Source organism: Ictalurus punctatus, chromosome 17 (genome assembly GCF_001660625.3).
Source record: "Ictalurus punctatus breed USDA103 chromosome 17, Coco_2.0, whole genome shotgun sequence".
NCBI lineage: Eukaryota > Metazoa > Chordata > Actinopteri > Siluriformes > Ictaluridae > Ictalurus > Ictalurus punctatus.
Window position 1 is genome coordinate 20404857 of NC_030432.2, and position 13538 is coordinate 20418394.

At 38.8% G+C, this 13538-nt stretch overlaps 1 protein-coding gene and 1 long non-coding RNA gene across 4 annotated transcripts in view; one reads left to right on the forward strand and one right to left on the reverse strand.

Annotated features, from left to right (window-relative positions):
* Positions 1–801: 801 nt before the first annotated feature.
* On the reverse strand, positions 802–4229 carry LOC108278154 (uncharacterized). Its single transcript, XR_006983976.2, has 3 exons — positions 4050–4229; positions 3101–3856; positions 802–1177 (listed from the first exon to the last, which is right to left on the reverse strand). It is a non-coding gene; the product is annotated as an uncharacterized LOC108278154 (long non-coding RNA).
* The window catches only part of LOC108278127 (E3 ubiquitin-protein ligase TRIM16), a 10176-nt gene continuing 155 nt past the window's right edge, over positions 3518–13538 (forward strand). Inside the window, exons 1-7 of one of the 3 annotated variants that reach the window (XM_047161446.2) lie at positions 3518–3653; positions 3752–4136; positions 6863–6958; positions 7058–7291; positions 7480–7639; positions 8006–8065; positions 8328–13002. In XM_047161446.2, the coding sequence (XP_047017402.1) occupies positions 3759–4136; positions 6863–6958; positions 7058–7291; positions 7480–7639; positions 8006–8065; positions 8328–8857 (1458 nt within the window). In that variant the 5' untranslated portion in view covers positions 3518–3653; positions 3752–3758 and the 3' untranslated portion in view covers positions 8858–13002. The other 2 variants (XM_053687345.1, XM_017491308.3) reach the window with 2 other exon arrangements.

Genomic DNA, 13538 nt, shown 5'->3' on the forward strand with positions numbered 1-13538 from the left:
CTTGCACGACAGCAAGCAGAGTTGGCGAGCAAACACAAGTGGGGAGAAATGAAAAAACTTCAACCCGCGGACCAGCTGATCGTCAAAACTTGGAACGTGCTTCCCGTCACATACCACATACTGCAGCGTGTGAGTATTGCTGTACTGACAATGTTTGGCTCTACGTATGCATGTGAGCAGTCTTTCTCACATCTAAAGAACATTAAGATCAACCTACGATCACGTTTAACGGATGGAAGTCTCAACGCCTGCATGAAGCTTAACCTCACCACGTATCAACCAGACTACAAAGCCATCAGCAAAACCATGCAGCACCAGAAGTCGGATTAATGGTAAGAAGTACTTTATTCATCATTGGTTAGCAACAGCATAACGTTTTAAAAAGAATTCAGAGACTTATTGTACTTTAAAAGTGTTGGTCTTACATAAAATGCACACATTTACTTGTGTTTAGTTTTAAACATATTGTATGGCTCTCACGGAATTACATTTTAAAATATGTGGCGTTCATGGCTCTCTCAGCCAAAAAGGTTCCCGACCCCTGCCATAGTCGATTGAACTTGCTGTCCGCCATTTTTAGTTTTGTTAAAAACCTACTTTTTCAAACTCCTCTAAGCTCCTCCTAGAGTCTAGGAGGCCCTAGACCCGTATTGTCTTTCTCATTTTTGGTTCTCATCTACTGTAATGACGCCAGGGATCAGTTCTCATCATTTTGTTTTTGTTAGAAACAGAAAAACATGCAATGTACCCTGATATACATTTTAATTCATCAGAAGTGTACACATTCCTTCTCACGGTCAGGACTTTTACTGGTTGGAGGTTGGAAATTACAAGTTGCAACCTCAAGTGGAATGCAGCATTTTATCTTCACCTTCATGGCTCGTTGTAGTGTTTTACTATAAAAAAAAAACTTTACAAATACATAATTAAAAAATATAATTATTATTATATTTATAAAATATAATTGATTATCACTCAATTACTAATTTATTAGAAGTGATTCACGGTGATTCTGTGATATAAATAAATGAAACTGGGTGTAAACTCAGATGTTTTTTTGTACGTGTGTGTGTGAGACCTGTGGTGGTCTGCTTGGTTTTGGATCCCCGGTGTTTGTGCAGGGTTCAGTCCTGCTCACTGATACGGCTGGGAACTCATCTTCTACCACTCTCAGGTACTGAACGTCACAAACACACAAAACACAGTGGTCAGCACACATCTGATTTCAGATCCCAGTGTAAAAGCCTGCTGGTGTAAGCATCAAGAAATAAACATCAATAATAATCGGACAAATCTGCTTTATGTAACAGAAATCTTATTTCCCTGAATACATGCGACTCCACAAACCATTCAGAATAAGGAAAGTGAAAACGTTTTATTTCTATTTTTTCCGAAACATGATTAGATATTAACCTGTTTTATTAGCTGATAAATTTTCCAAAAACAGATATATATATATATATATATATATATATATATATATATATATATATATATATATATATAATATAGCGAGAGAGAGGTTACTATAGAAAAATTAGGATTTGTGAAGAAATAAGTAATATTTTACAATAGAGAGATCAATAATACATCGTCAGAGATCATTACATATTTTACTACAGGAAAATTAAGATTTATGAAGCATTTCAATATAAAATCTTTGAGTCAATATGATTTCTGGATGAATATTTAACAAGAGAAAAAGACAAAAATATAAAAATAAATATAAATATATAAAAATTTATATAAATAAATTTATATATAAATTATAAAATAATTTAAAAAAATAATAAATATAAAAACAGCTAATAGCTGTAGATAACAAAAACTGTGAGTAAATATTTATTAATAGATACTTTGACAAACTACAAGCAATGATCCTGTCCTGTTTTGTAATAAGATGTTTTTAGGTTTAAACAGCTAATAAAAATCAGGCACTTTGAATTGTGATGCTAATTCACTGAAGTTAGCAAACATGCTAACATGACAGGTTTCTCCTAGCTTAGAAAGCTAACTAGTGACGTCAAATTATTTAACATGTCAGAGTTCAAGAGTTTTCTATCGTCTGCCGTTTTCTATCAGAATGGTTGGTTTTCTGCAAATGTATTTGGTACTTTAAAGCAGATATAAATTCTCCCCATCCGTTTCTGTCCCTGAACTGCCAGTAAAACTGACCAGTGACAGAGCGCGTGAACGCTGCAGGAATAACCGGCAGTTACTTCCGGGGTGCTTCTCCAATACTCAAATTGATGCTTCTTCATTTACCCTGCTCCTTCGTCCTTCAGCCCGTGACCCCGAAATTGATTGACGTTGACCATCTTGAAGGACATATCAATTCTCTATTTGCACCGCGAGGAGGCGAGGAGACACAGGTGTATCATATTGAAGTGTTTCTTCTTGTCAAAACCTGGCACACGTATAAATTCCCCTCCTGCTTTACATCTGCCACAATCTCAAACAAAACGTCCTTTGATGATTGATGGAATTTTGTGTGAAATATAATGAAATAATAATATGCTTAGAATGAGGATTGTAATTTATTAATCCTTGTATGTTTGGATATGAAAAGCTGCACAAACGATGCGATAAATGATGTATTGTTGATTAATTCATTGTTGAATTTCACATACTCTCAGTGCATTTAGCTATATTAAGAATGGTGTTATTAACCAAACTCCAACAACATAGCAGCAGATCCCGGAAGTGCAGTGAGGTCATCCAGCTGAGCATAGTCATCATTAATTGATATCGCTTAGAGAGAGTGAGGATATTCCATTCGACTTGCTTTGATTCTTCTCTCCTCGCATCTCATCCTTGAATTCTTCCCCCAGTCTCAAGCACAGCACCCCCAGTCCCCAGTATTTTTGCATACTAGTAAAGAGACAATATTATGTAACAAACCACTTTTCTCAGACTTGCTGAATGAAACTACTTTGATAGGTGCACTTCTCAGGAGTAATTGAGATGAGTAGCCTATAATAATAACACAGACTATTTATTGTGCAGTGCAATACAGTTTATTTGTGTCTGCAACAAAACTTAAGGTTGTGTGACAAAAACGACACACACACAATAATAATAATAATAAAATCCTTCTTACTAAAGGGAATGACAGACGCCAACTTCATCATAATCACAATAATCTGTGGAAGATCTTGCAGCAGTGAGCGTAAAAACCCATGCTGACAGCGCCCATTGAAACGTTAGGCAAAAAACACTTCCAGTGCAGCGTCGAAAAGTTGTACTAGCCAATGAGACTAAAAGCGGAAGCGACAGTGTATAGAGTCCAATCAGAACCAGAGTCCTCACGAGCTCTGACGAGAACATGCTGAGCGGTCGCCGTCTTTATCTTTACATTGCTTCTATCCAATGAGACCGGTTATGGGCGGAGCGACACATGTAGCCCCGCCCCGTTACGCGCGAGCATGTATGATTTCGCGCATGCGTACTGAAGTTGAAAAGGGGGACGTGAACTTTCCGGAACACCTGGACGCTCATTTTAGAGAAAGCGAAACGTGGAAAACTCAGTCTCTCCCGCAGTGTCCGAGTGCAGGAAAATGGCCAATATTTCAGTAAATCTCTTCACCTGTCCGGTGTGTCTGGATCTCCTGGAGGATCCTGTAACTATTCCCTGTGGCCGCAGTTTCTGTAAGGTGTGTATTAATGGCTTCTGGAATCAGGAGGACGTGAAGGGCGTCTACAGCTGTCCCCAGTGTAGAGAGACTTTCTCTTCACCGTCTGTTCTGCGCAGGAACAACATGCTGGCTGAGAAGGTGAAGCTCCTGAAGGAAGCTGCACCCCAAGCTGTTTCTCCTGCTCACTGTTACGCTGGACCTGGAGATGTGGAGTGTGATTCCTGCATTGGGAGAAAACGCAAAGCCGTTAATACCTGTATGGAGTGTCGGGCTTCCTATTGTGAAGATCATCTTAAACCTCACTATCAGGCTCCTGCATTTAAGAAGCACAAGTTAGCTGAACCCTGTGCAGAGCTCCAGGAGAAGATCTGCTCTCAGCACGACAAACTGATTGACGTCTACTGTCGTACTGACCAAAGCCTCATCTGTTACTCGTGCATGATGGATGAACACAAAGGTCATGATATTGTTCAAGCTGAAAAAGAAAGAACTAAAAAACAGGTGAGAACTGGACATAATTATTCTTTTCTGAGTCAGTTTATACTAATACTGATTATAGTCTAATTTCTATTCGGTTGATTTGATTGGTTATATGACACTCACTGAGGGTCTTTTGTAGCCTAGAAAAAAGTGTAAAAACAAGTCAGATCAGTCAGTGTACTTTAGAGCAGCGTTTTCCAAACTTTTTTTTTTTAGTTTAAATCTAAATAAATAAATTTAAGCTTGGTTTAAACTCGAACCGTCCGCAATTGCACGAGAGAGCGCGAGACCTCATTCTGTGTGGAGGTTTGTGCGGCATTTTTTTTTTTTTTTGGTAACTTGTCGCGCGGCGCCGGATCCGGAAATGAATAAATTCGAGGTGACTCTTGCACAAAATGCAGGGACAGTTTTTTTTTTTTTTTTTTTTTTTCCCTCTCTTTTTTTTTTTTGGCACCATGGTGCACCATATTTTCATTCATCAATATCTTCACAAATAAACACAGTCACTACACTACACCTTCAGACAGTGATTAAATCTCATTCTTTTATCTTTATTCATAGACATTTGCACTGATGGGTGAACATAATCACCTGATTTTGTCAATGTGAGAAATGACATTTGCAGGGAGCTCCCACTTTTTTGCTTACGTCTACAGTAATTGCGAACATTTATAAAAATGAGCCTACAATAAATACTAAGTCTATTTAATGAAAGCAAAAATCTTGATGAAATGCATTTTAAAAAATTGAAGTTGTTCAGTTTAGTTTTATGCATGTTCTCATATTTGTAGCTGTATTTAGTTGTAATGTGACAAGTGATAATCAAGGTTTACTGGGTTTTCTAGGATTGTTTGCTCTTTTTCCCCCCCAAACTGTGGGTTTTAATGTATTTCAAGTTTATTGAAAAACCATCGTAAACAACAAACACAACAATTCGTCCTCAGAATTCAGCAACTCCACATGAGACGCCATGTTTGTAAGCGTTGCTATGGTTGTGCCGACAAACTACTACTTCTCTCAGCTACTTGCTGTTGGTTTCTAGGATGATTACTCCGAGTCGCCCCCCCCCCTTAGTTTCAGAGAATATTAGTATAGTAATTATTAATATTAGTAATATAGTGTCAAGTATAAACGCCTCGTCCGTTTGGGGAGGTGCGCGCACAGTCAGTGGAGGCTTGCGGTGCGGAACCAGGCGAAAGTCTAAATAAGTCTTCTGAGACTGAGGATGAAGGACTTCATGAGGATGAAGTTGATGGTCCAGAAGCATCTGGAGCGTTTCTTTTAAGAAATCTGTCTTTTTGCACTACACATGCATCATCACCTGCTAGTTATTAGGATAAAAAACACACATGCGTTACGCATACTGGTGTTGACGTGCTGCTGACAGGTCAGCGAGGGGGGTCGAGCGGGAGGGAATTATTATTTTTATATATAATTTTGTATTGTTGTGTGTCTGTCTTATTATTATTTCAGACATCAGATATTTATCCTAAATATTAAATGTTTTCTACACTTTTTAGCATTTTAGAAATGTTTGAAGGATTTTTACATGGCACCCCTGCTCTCATCAGATGGCACCCCAGGGAGTGCCACGGCACCGCAGTTGGGGAAACACTGCTTTATACAACCAGCACCTAACAACATTCTTTCACATTTTTATTTTACAGTTAGTGTTCACATGACCGTGTTAAATATCTTCGGCATTGTTATTATGGTGTTGGTTTTCTAATATACTACATATGGCATAATACAACTGGAACATGTAACACAGGTTTAAGGTCTGATTTGCTTTTGCTTTTGCTTTTTTGGTCTCATGACCTAAAAAGTACATATTACACCCTCAACTAAATGCCATAAGAAGGGATTGTGGAACTATAAAAAGAACTCTGAGAACTGAGCTGGAGTTCTGGCCAGGTTCTGCGATAATCAGGCCCAAAGAGCTACAAGTCATACTTGCACATCTCAGATCATTTCCCAGATCTCACAGCTTGGTCTGGATATATCTGTCCTGGGCTGGGTTGAGGTGGATCTGGAGCCTCTCATGGTAACTGGGTAAAAAGCAGGAGAATTCACCCGGGGTGGGAAGCCACGCCATCTCAGGGCACCATACACACACATTCACACACTCATTCTCACCTAGGGTCGATTTAGTGTACTCAATCCACCTGCCCACATGTTTTTGTGAAGGGGAGGAAACCAGAGAACCTGAAGGAAACCCACACAACCATGTAACATGTGAAATTTCCCACAGACAGTAACCCAAGCTCAGGAATGAGTCTTGAGCTGTGTGTCTGTGTAGTGTGACACTGTGTTCACTGGGAACAGCTAGTGTTTAGGCATGGCCTTTCATCACCTTTAGTTATTTCATAAACACATTTAATGGTCAAGAGGTAATAAAGTAAAAACTTTATCTTTCTTAATGTCAGTGGATTCATGGTGTATTTCAGTACGGAGAATATATGGATATATGGATGGATTATGATAATGTTTCTGTAACACACATGATATTGTTTTTTCTGCCAGCTGCCTTTTTCACACAAACCCAAACGCCTCATTTAATAAGTTCTAAAAAAATATGAACATAGAACTTGCTTTATTTTGGGTCTCTTTTTACTTTATTTACTTCTAGAGGCAATGTTTCTATTTTCAGTTAATTACACTTACAATTTTTAGTACATTTACTTATATTACTATAATTCTGTAGAACATGATTAAATGTATTTAAAATGTATTTTATTTGGTCTCAGAATGAGCTAAAGGAGGAGCAGATGAAATCCCAGCAGAGGATCCAGGAGAAGCAGGAGAAGGTTCAGGAGCTGAGACAGACTGTGGACACTATTAAGGTGAGGAGTACACACACACACACACACACACACACACACACACACACACGGATGTCTAGAGGGAGACTCTTTCTAAACATTTTCGTGTGTGTGTAACAGTTGCGTTCACAGGCAGCAGTAGATGAGAGTGAGAAGATCTTTACTGGGCTGATCAGCTCCATGGAGAAAAAGCGCTCGGAGGTGAAGGAGTTGATCAGAGCTCAGGAGAAAGCTGAACTGAGTCGAGCTGAACGACTCCTGAAGCAACTGGAGCAGGAGATTGCTGATCTTAAGAGGAGAATCACTGAGCTGGAGCAGCTTTCACACACACACGATCACATCCACTTCCTCCAGGTAACACTCACTGTCTGATCTACAGTGGGCGCTGTTCCTCACAAAGTTTCCTCCTAAAAGCTCATTACAGCAACGATCAATGTTCCTGTCTGAGATCACAAGTGTGTGTTTGGTCTGATTCAGTCTGAGATTCATTCGTTCCTCTCCTACACTTTTCTCCTTCTCTGTTATGTGTTTCCTCTCTGTAGAGATTCCCGTCTCTCTGTGTTTCTCCTGGATCTGAGAACTCGCCCAGCTTCACTGTCAATCAACATCTCTCATTTGATGGAGTGAGGAAATCTCTCTCAGATCTGAAAAAACAACTTGAGGAAATGTGTGAGGAGGAATTCACCAAAATCCGTCCACAAGGTAAACAAGCAAACATTTGTTCTGTATCACAGTAAAGAGAGCCATAAAATTCATAAAACAGAAATAAGAAGTAAGCAGGAACAAGACTGAATAAAATCACTTATCCCATGGTTTGTCTGAATACTCGATTCTGATTGGCTGGAAGGGGTGCATGTATATGCACAGATATAAATGCACAGGTAGTTCCAGTTAGTTTAATCACCGTTCTAAATTAATGTGCTGCCTATAAACAACTGTAATGATAGTAACATAAAATTTAGAGTGGACGGAATTCTAGATCTAATGACCCGTATATAAAATTAATTTTCAAGTTTTAAACTCTTTGCACGTCATTTTTCCATCTCCATTTTGTCTCTGTCTCCACAGTTTCAGCAGTTCAGATTATTTTACCCTCACAACCAAAGCGTGCAGAAGATTTTCTGCAGTGTAGGTGTAAAACACACACAACACACATTCATACAGTACATTCATACATTTGTATGTAAGAGAAAGACACATTTACTCTTGGTAATACACACATAGAGACACCTTTACACCCACACGTTTACACACACACAGACACGACATACAAAATTCATACAATACACTGTGTGTGATAGAAGAACACACATTTACTCTTACTAATATACACACACTTATTATAAATCCTGTGATTAATATCTAACCTGTGGACATCTTGTTGTTTTAGATTTCCGTAATCTGACTCTGGATCCCAACACCGTAAATCCGTACCTCATTCTGTCTGAGAAGAACAGAGCGGTGACACGCAGTAACAAAAATCAGCATTACTTCGATGATCCAGAGAGATTTGAATGCTGGTTTCAGGTGTTGTGTAAGGAGAGTGTGAGTGAACGCTGTTACTGGGAGGTGGAGTGGAGCGGTGGTGTGTCCATATCAGTCTCATATAAAGAGATCAGAAGGAAAGGACGGGCTGAGGAGTGTGGATTTGGATGCAACAGTCAGTCCTGGAGTCTGGCGTGTTCTTCTTCCTCTGTCTTTTTCCGGCACAACAACATTGAGACTAAGCTCTGTGGTCCAGCGTCCTCCAGAATTGGAGTGTATGTGGATCACAGTGCAGGAACTCTGTCCTTCTACAGCATCTCTGACACGATGAAGCTCCTCCACAGAGTCCACGCCACATTCACTCAGCCTCTATACGCTGGGTTCCTGATAGATTGTAAGTCAACTGTGAGGTTCTGTGATTTCAAAATTTTGTAAAAGTGTTTAGAAAATTATAACTGAGAGGTCAGATTCTTCTTCGTCGTCTTCTTCTTCTTCTGCTCTTTAGTCTGTGACGGCCATAGAACTGTTTTCGGGAAGTTATGAAATTTGTCACAAAGATGGAGGACTGTCGCCTTTAACCTGAGCAATTTTCAAGTCTATCTCAATTTATTTTTTCCTCTGATTCCTTGGCTCAAGACAATTCGATCGAAACCATGTGTACCTAATTTTCCTCCATTTTGAATTTTCAGAAAAACCTACTTTTTCAAACTCCTCCAAGGCAGTCTGTCCGATTTTCACCAAAATTGAATCCGATCATCTAAAGTTATCAAAAGTCTTTTGATAGACCCAACTGTTCTCGCATAGCGCATCAACGAGTTTGACGAAGAGCACACCAAAGTGGACATGAGGGTGTATCTTCGCAGCAGTTTGGCATATTAAGATGAAACTTGGTAACTGTCATCACAAGCATGACCTGAGGCTAACTGCATAGTTTTGGCACAGCGCCACCAAGTGGTCATGAGATATGAAAAATGGATAATTTTGCTTATAACTTCTGAACAGATTAACCAAAAATCACGAGAATTGTCTCATTAGATTCGGTACTGCATACTGAATTGATTGGTAGCCAAATTTCCCATGACAGCCGTTTAAAATTTCGCAGTAACGCGCTATATTTTACGAACGCATTGACGTATCATTCCAAAACTTAGTATGCGTCATCTGAACCATGCCCTGAAAGTATTCAAGATGTTTTGAGACAAAAAAGGATAATAACATTTTAAAAAATGCTAATAGCTTTTGAATAATTTTGCCTGTTTTATTAAAAGTGGTCTTGATAGTTTCTGTGAGTCATGCCGAGAAGAATGATACCGATTATGCCATAGTCAATCGAATGTGCTGTCTGCCATTTTGAATTTCGTTGAACTCCTCCTCGACCCCTGGCCCGATTTTCACCAAATTCGGTTCAGATCATCTTCAGACCATGCCAGCCAAAAGCTTTTTAATAGACCAAACCCTGACCCCACCCTGACCACACCACATCAAACTAGTGACAGTGACACCTGTTAGTCAAACATAATAAGCAATGAAATCATATAACAATTGATTGTATTTATGACTTCTCAACCGTTTTGCCTAAAATCAGTTGGTCTTGATGCTCTCTGTCATGCTTGTTTAGCTCCTCATTTAGCTGCTTTGTGCTCGGCCCCTTAATTGCTGCTTGCAGCTGCTGTTAAGATTCCTCTGTCAGGAGGAAACCTATTGTTATTGTTGGTCGTCTTATTCTTTTTCTGCTTCTGCTTCTTCTTCTTCCTTATTATTATTATTATTATTCTCCTTATCTCCCTAAAGTGCCCAATAACTCAAGATCTGAATTAGGGCTGCACAATTAATCGAATATCGATCGTTATTACGATTTTGAATGCCCACGATTAAATGAACATGATCGACTGCGATATTGACGTTTAAAGTTCGTCCTCCGCTCATAGAAAACTCCGCTGTTTTCTCCACTCAAATCAAGCGCTTCCTACACTTACAGCCAATCACATAGGGCGACGCAGGGATGACGTCATTTCGTAATGCCAAAACCCGAAACTGAGTTTCTCTGCGAGCTCCAGCGCTTGGGTGAGGGTAAATCATGACACTAGCTAGCACGATGCTAAATGGCACTACAGAGGATAACTCGGGGCTCTACAGTGCGACCATTTCACTCTCATTTGTGACTGAAGGGTACTTTGTGCGACTGTGAATAAATATTTATTCGCGCCGGTTCGAGTGACCTGTACGGAGTTGTATAATACAATCGGGATAAAAACTACAGGAAGTCCAAAATGCACCTACACCGCGCAACAGTTACTTTCACACTGCTTTTCATCTCCTCAGTCAACTGAACAAGTGTGGAAAAACTGCAGAGAAGCCATTATGATGACGAGAGTAACTCTACATCATCTGCTTCTCTCAACTCTCCGATCTCACAACCGGCATCTTTTATTGATCCCGCAAAATGTCCTGAAGTTGCACCTGCTCGTGTAGACACAGCGGCTTCACGCGGAGTAAATTAATAATAATGCTAACGTTACAAAGTGGGTTTAATTCAAACTTCTTTATTAAATAATTCCTCACCAATCATAATCAAGAGTAGCAACGGTTCAGAAGGAGTACGCTGCTACTCTCCTCCACGCTCGTCACTAACTCTAATACATAGCGTATTCACTTAATTAAACTTAAGGTTGCCAGATATCACTAGAAAAGCCAGCACCAGTTTTGATTTAATCCCCCTCAAAAACACAATATTATCAGCAGACATCGCAACACTGTACTGGGGTACCGATCTAAAAGGAACAACTGATAAACAAACAAAAAAAAAAAACAGAAAATAATAAAATGTAAAGACAGAAAATGTGCTTAGTTATAAATAAATAATTTAATATTAAAAATAGATATTATAATAAATTAATTAAATATAAATAAAATTAACCAACAGTATTTCTCATTGCTTTTATTTTAACTCCATTAACAGTGAGCAGAAAGCTTACATTTAAATGTTTATGACAGACCTTCTGATTAAAGCTTAAATAAAAAAGGATTGGTATCTGGATCGGTTTCAGTCTTAAAACTCCTGATCAGTGCAACCTTAATGAACACCATTAAAGTAAAGCGCTTTGCATCTGACGGGTAAATTAACTCACCCAATCACCTCCTATATGAGATGATTCAGATATATACACAATATACACAGAGCAGTTCGAGAACTGACTCCCGCCCAGAACCATGACAGTGGAAAATGTCTAATAGTGTAGCTTTAAATATATTTAAGAGGAGCAGACTTCAAACACTGTACATTGATGTTTATTGTATTTGTTTACAAGGTGGAACAGGTTAACGGTTTTTTTCTGCATACAGTCTGTAAAATTAACTGAAAATATTAAATTTAGTTTATCAGAAGGTAAATTAATTTGTCGTGGCTCACTCTATGTTCCTAAATTCTGTCATAATTGACCAGCTCAAGTTTTCTCTTTTTTAATGTTTACTTATCCTATATTTTGTGTACAATTTTATTTATATTTTGCTATTTGCGAGATGATGCCAGTTAAGGCTCAGTCTAATTTGATGCAAAGATTTGTACACTAGCAGGAATGTAACACAACATGGAGGTGAAAGCAGCAATCGTGATAAATAATCGACAATTTTTTCCATAATCGTGCAGCCCTAATCTGAATGATAAAAAGTTTTGAAATTTGGCACCTTGATACAACAGGCCACGAGTAACTCCCACACCACAAATGGCCCACATGAGCCCATAGCTGGTGCTACAGGCCACCCCAAAATCTACGTGATTGTCTGTGTGCCCCGTAAGTCCAAAATGTCTGAAAATTGGTATAGATGCCTTATTTCTCATGGGGAACAAAAATGCCATTGGGACCCATAAAGTCCACCATGATTTAGACATTTTGGAAAATTTGTCCAAAACTACAAAAATCTTCTCCTCATGAACCGTAGGTCTGATTGACTTGAACTGTGGTACATAAGTGTGGGATACATGCCTTTCTCTAGGGTTATAAGCAATAAGGAATTGGCCAAACTATTTACATGTTGGTGAATTGACAACTGTTGCACATATTTCTTGTGTCCATAAATCAATGGAACATTAACCTATGGACTTGGTCTGTGCCACACACAAAGAGGACCCTACAGTTTGTTACCGTGTTCGATGGCAAACTCATAAGTCCAAAAACAATGACATTAAAAGGCATAATAATGTTATATTATGTTTAACAATATGTTTATAGTCCACTAGATGGTGCTGTTTGGCTTAGATCGAGCCAAAGTACACTTTGAAAGACAAAAATTTATTTGATTTGTAGTGTTTATGCATGCTGTAGCCATTTTAGTTCGGCAGAGTGAAGAACGCACATTGAATCATTGTTTGTGTAAAACCTGGAAGAAGCTTGGCTTGTGAGTTTGTTGTTCATCTTTCTAGTTTGTAATCTTTTGTGATTGTGTTTGGAGAGTTTTTTGCTGTTTGATTATTTTGAACGGCGCAGTGTGCTTAGTGTATATAGCTTAAAAGATTGCATTGTAAACTGAATTGTATTCACTGACTAATGTATGTTAAATAAATGTTTTTGTATTTCTTTTCAGTTTCACAAGAAATGTAAGAGAAAATTGTGTGGCCGAACACCTTGTAAAACCAGGAAAACCGACTATCGCAGCAAGCCTAGTGACAACCATCCATCACTTTATATTCAAATATAGTACTCTTTGTACATTTTCAGCACATTTTAACAATACCGTGATAGTTTTGGTCACGATAATCGTGATATGAAATTTTCATGTTACCGTTACATTTCTACTCCACAGTCCGTGCGCACTCCAAAATTCTCACCAACTCCTCAGGTCCTTTACACACGCGAGCTTGGCGCCATGCACACACATCCATGGCTTTCTGGCAAGGGTGGGCTGACTGTCTATTAGGCAGACATTCTGTGGCTGATTTGGCCACAGCTAATTTTGGTCAATTTTGATCTACTGTGGCACACTGAAACTAGAGACTAGACTTACGCTTCTCAGAAAGCATGGGCCTAAACAGAGTATAGGTGGCGATATAGGTCATGCCTCAAAATTGACATGTTCAAAATGATGGCATTTCTACTCTGTCAGGCTAAAATGTCTGAAA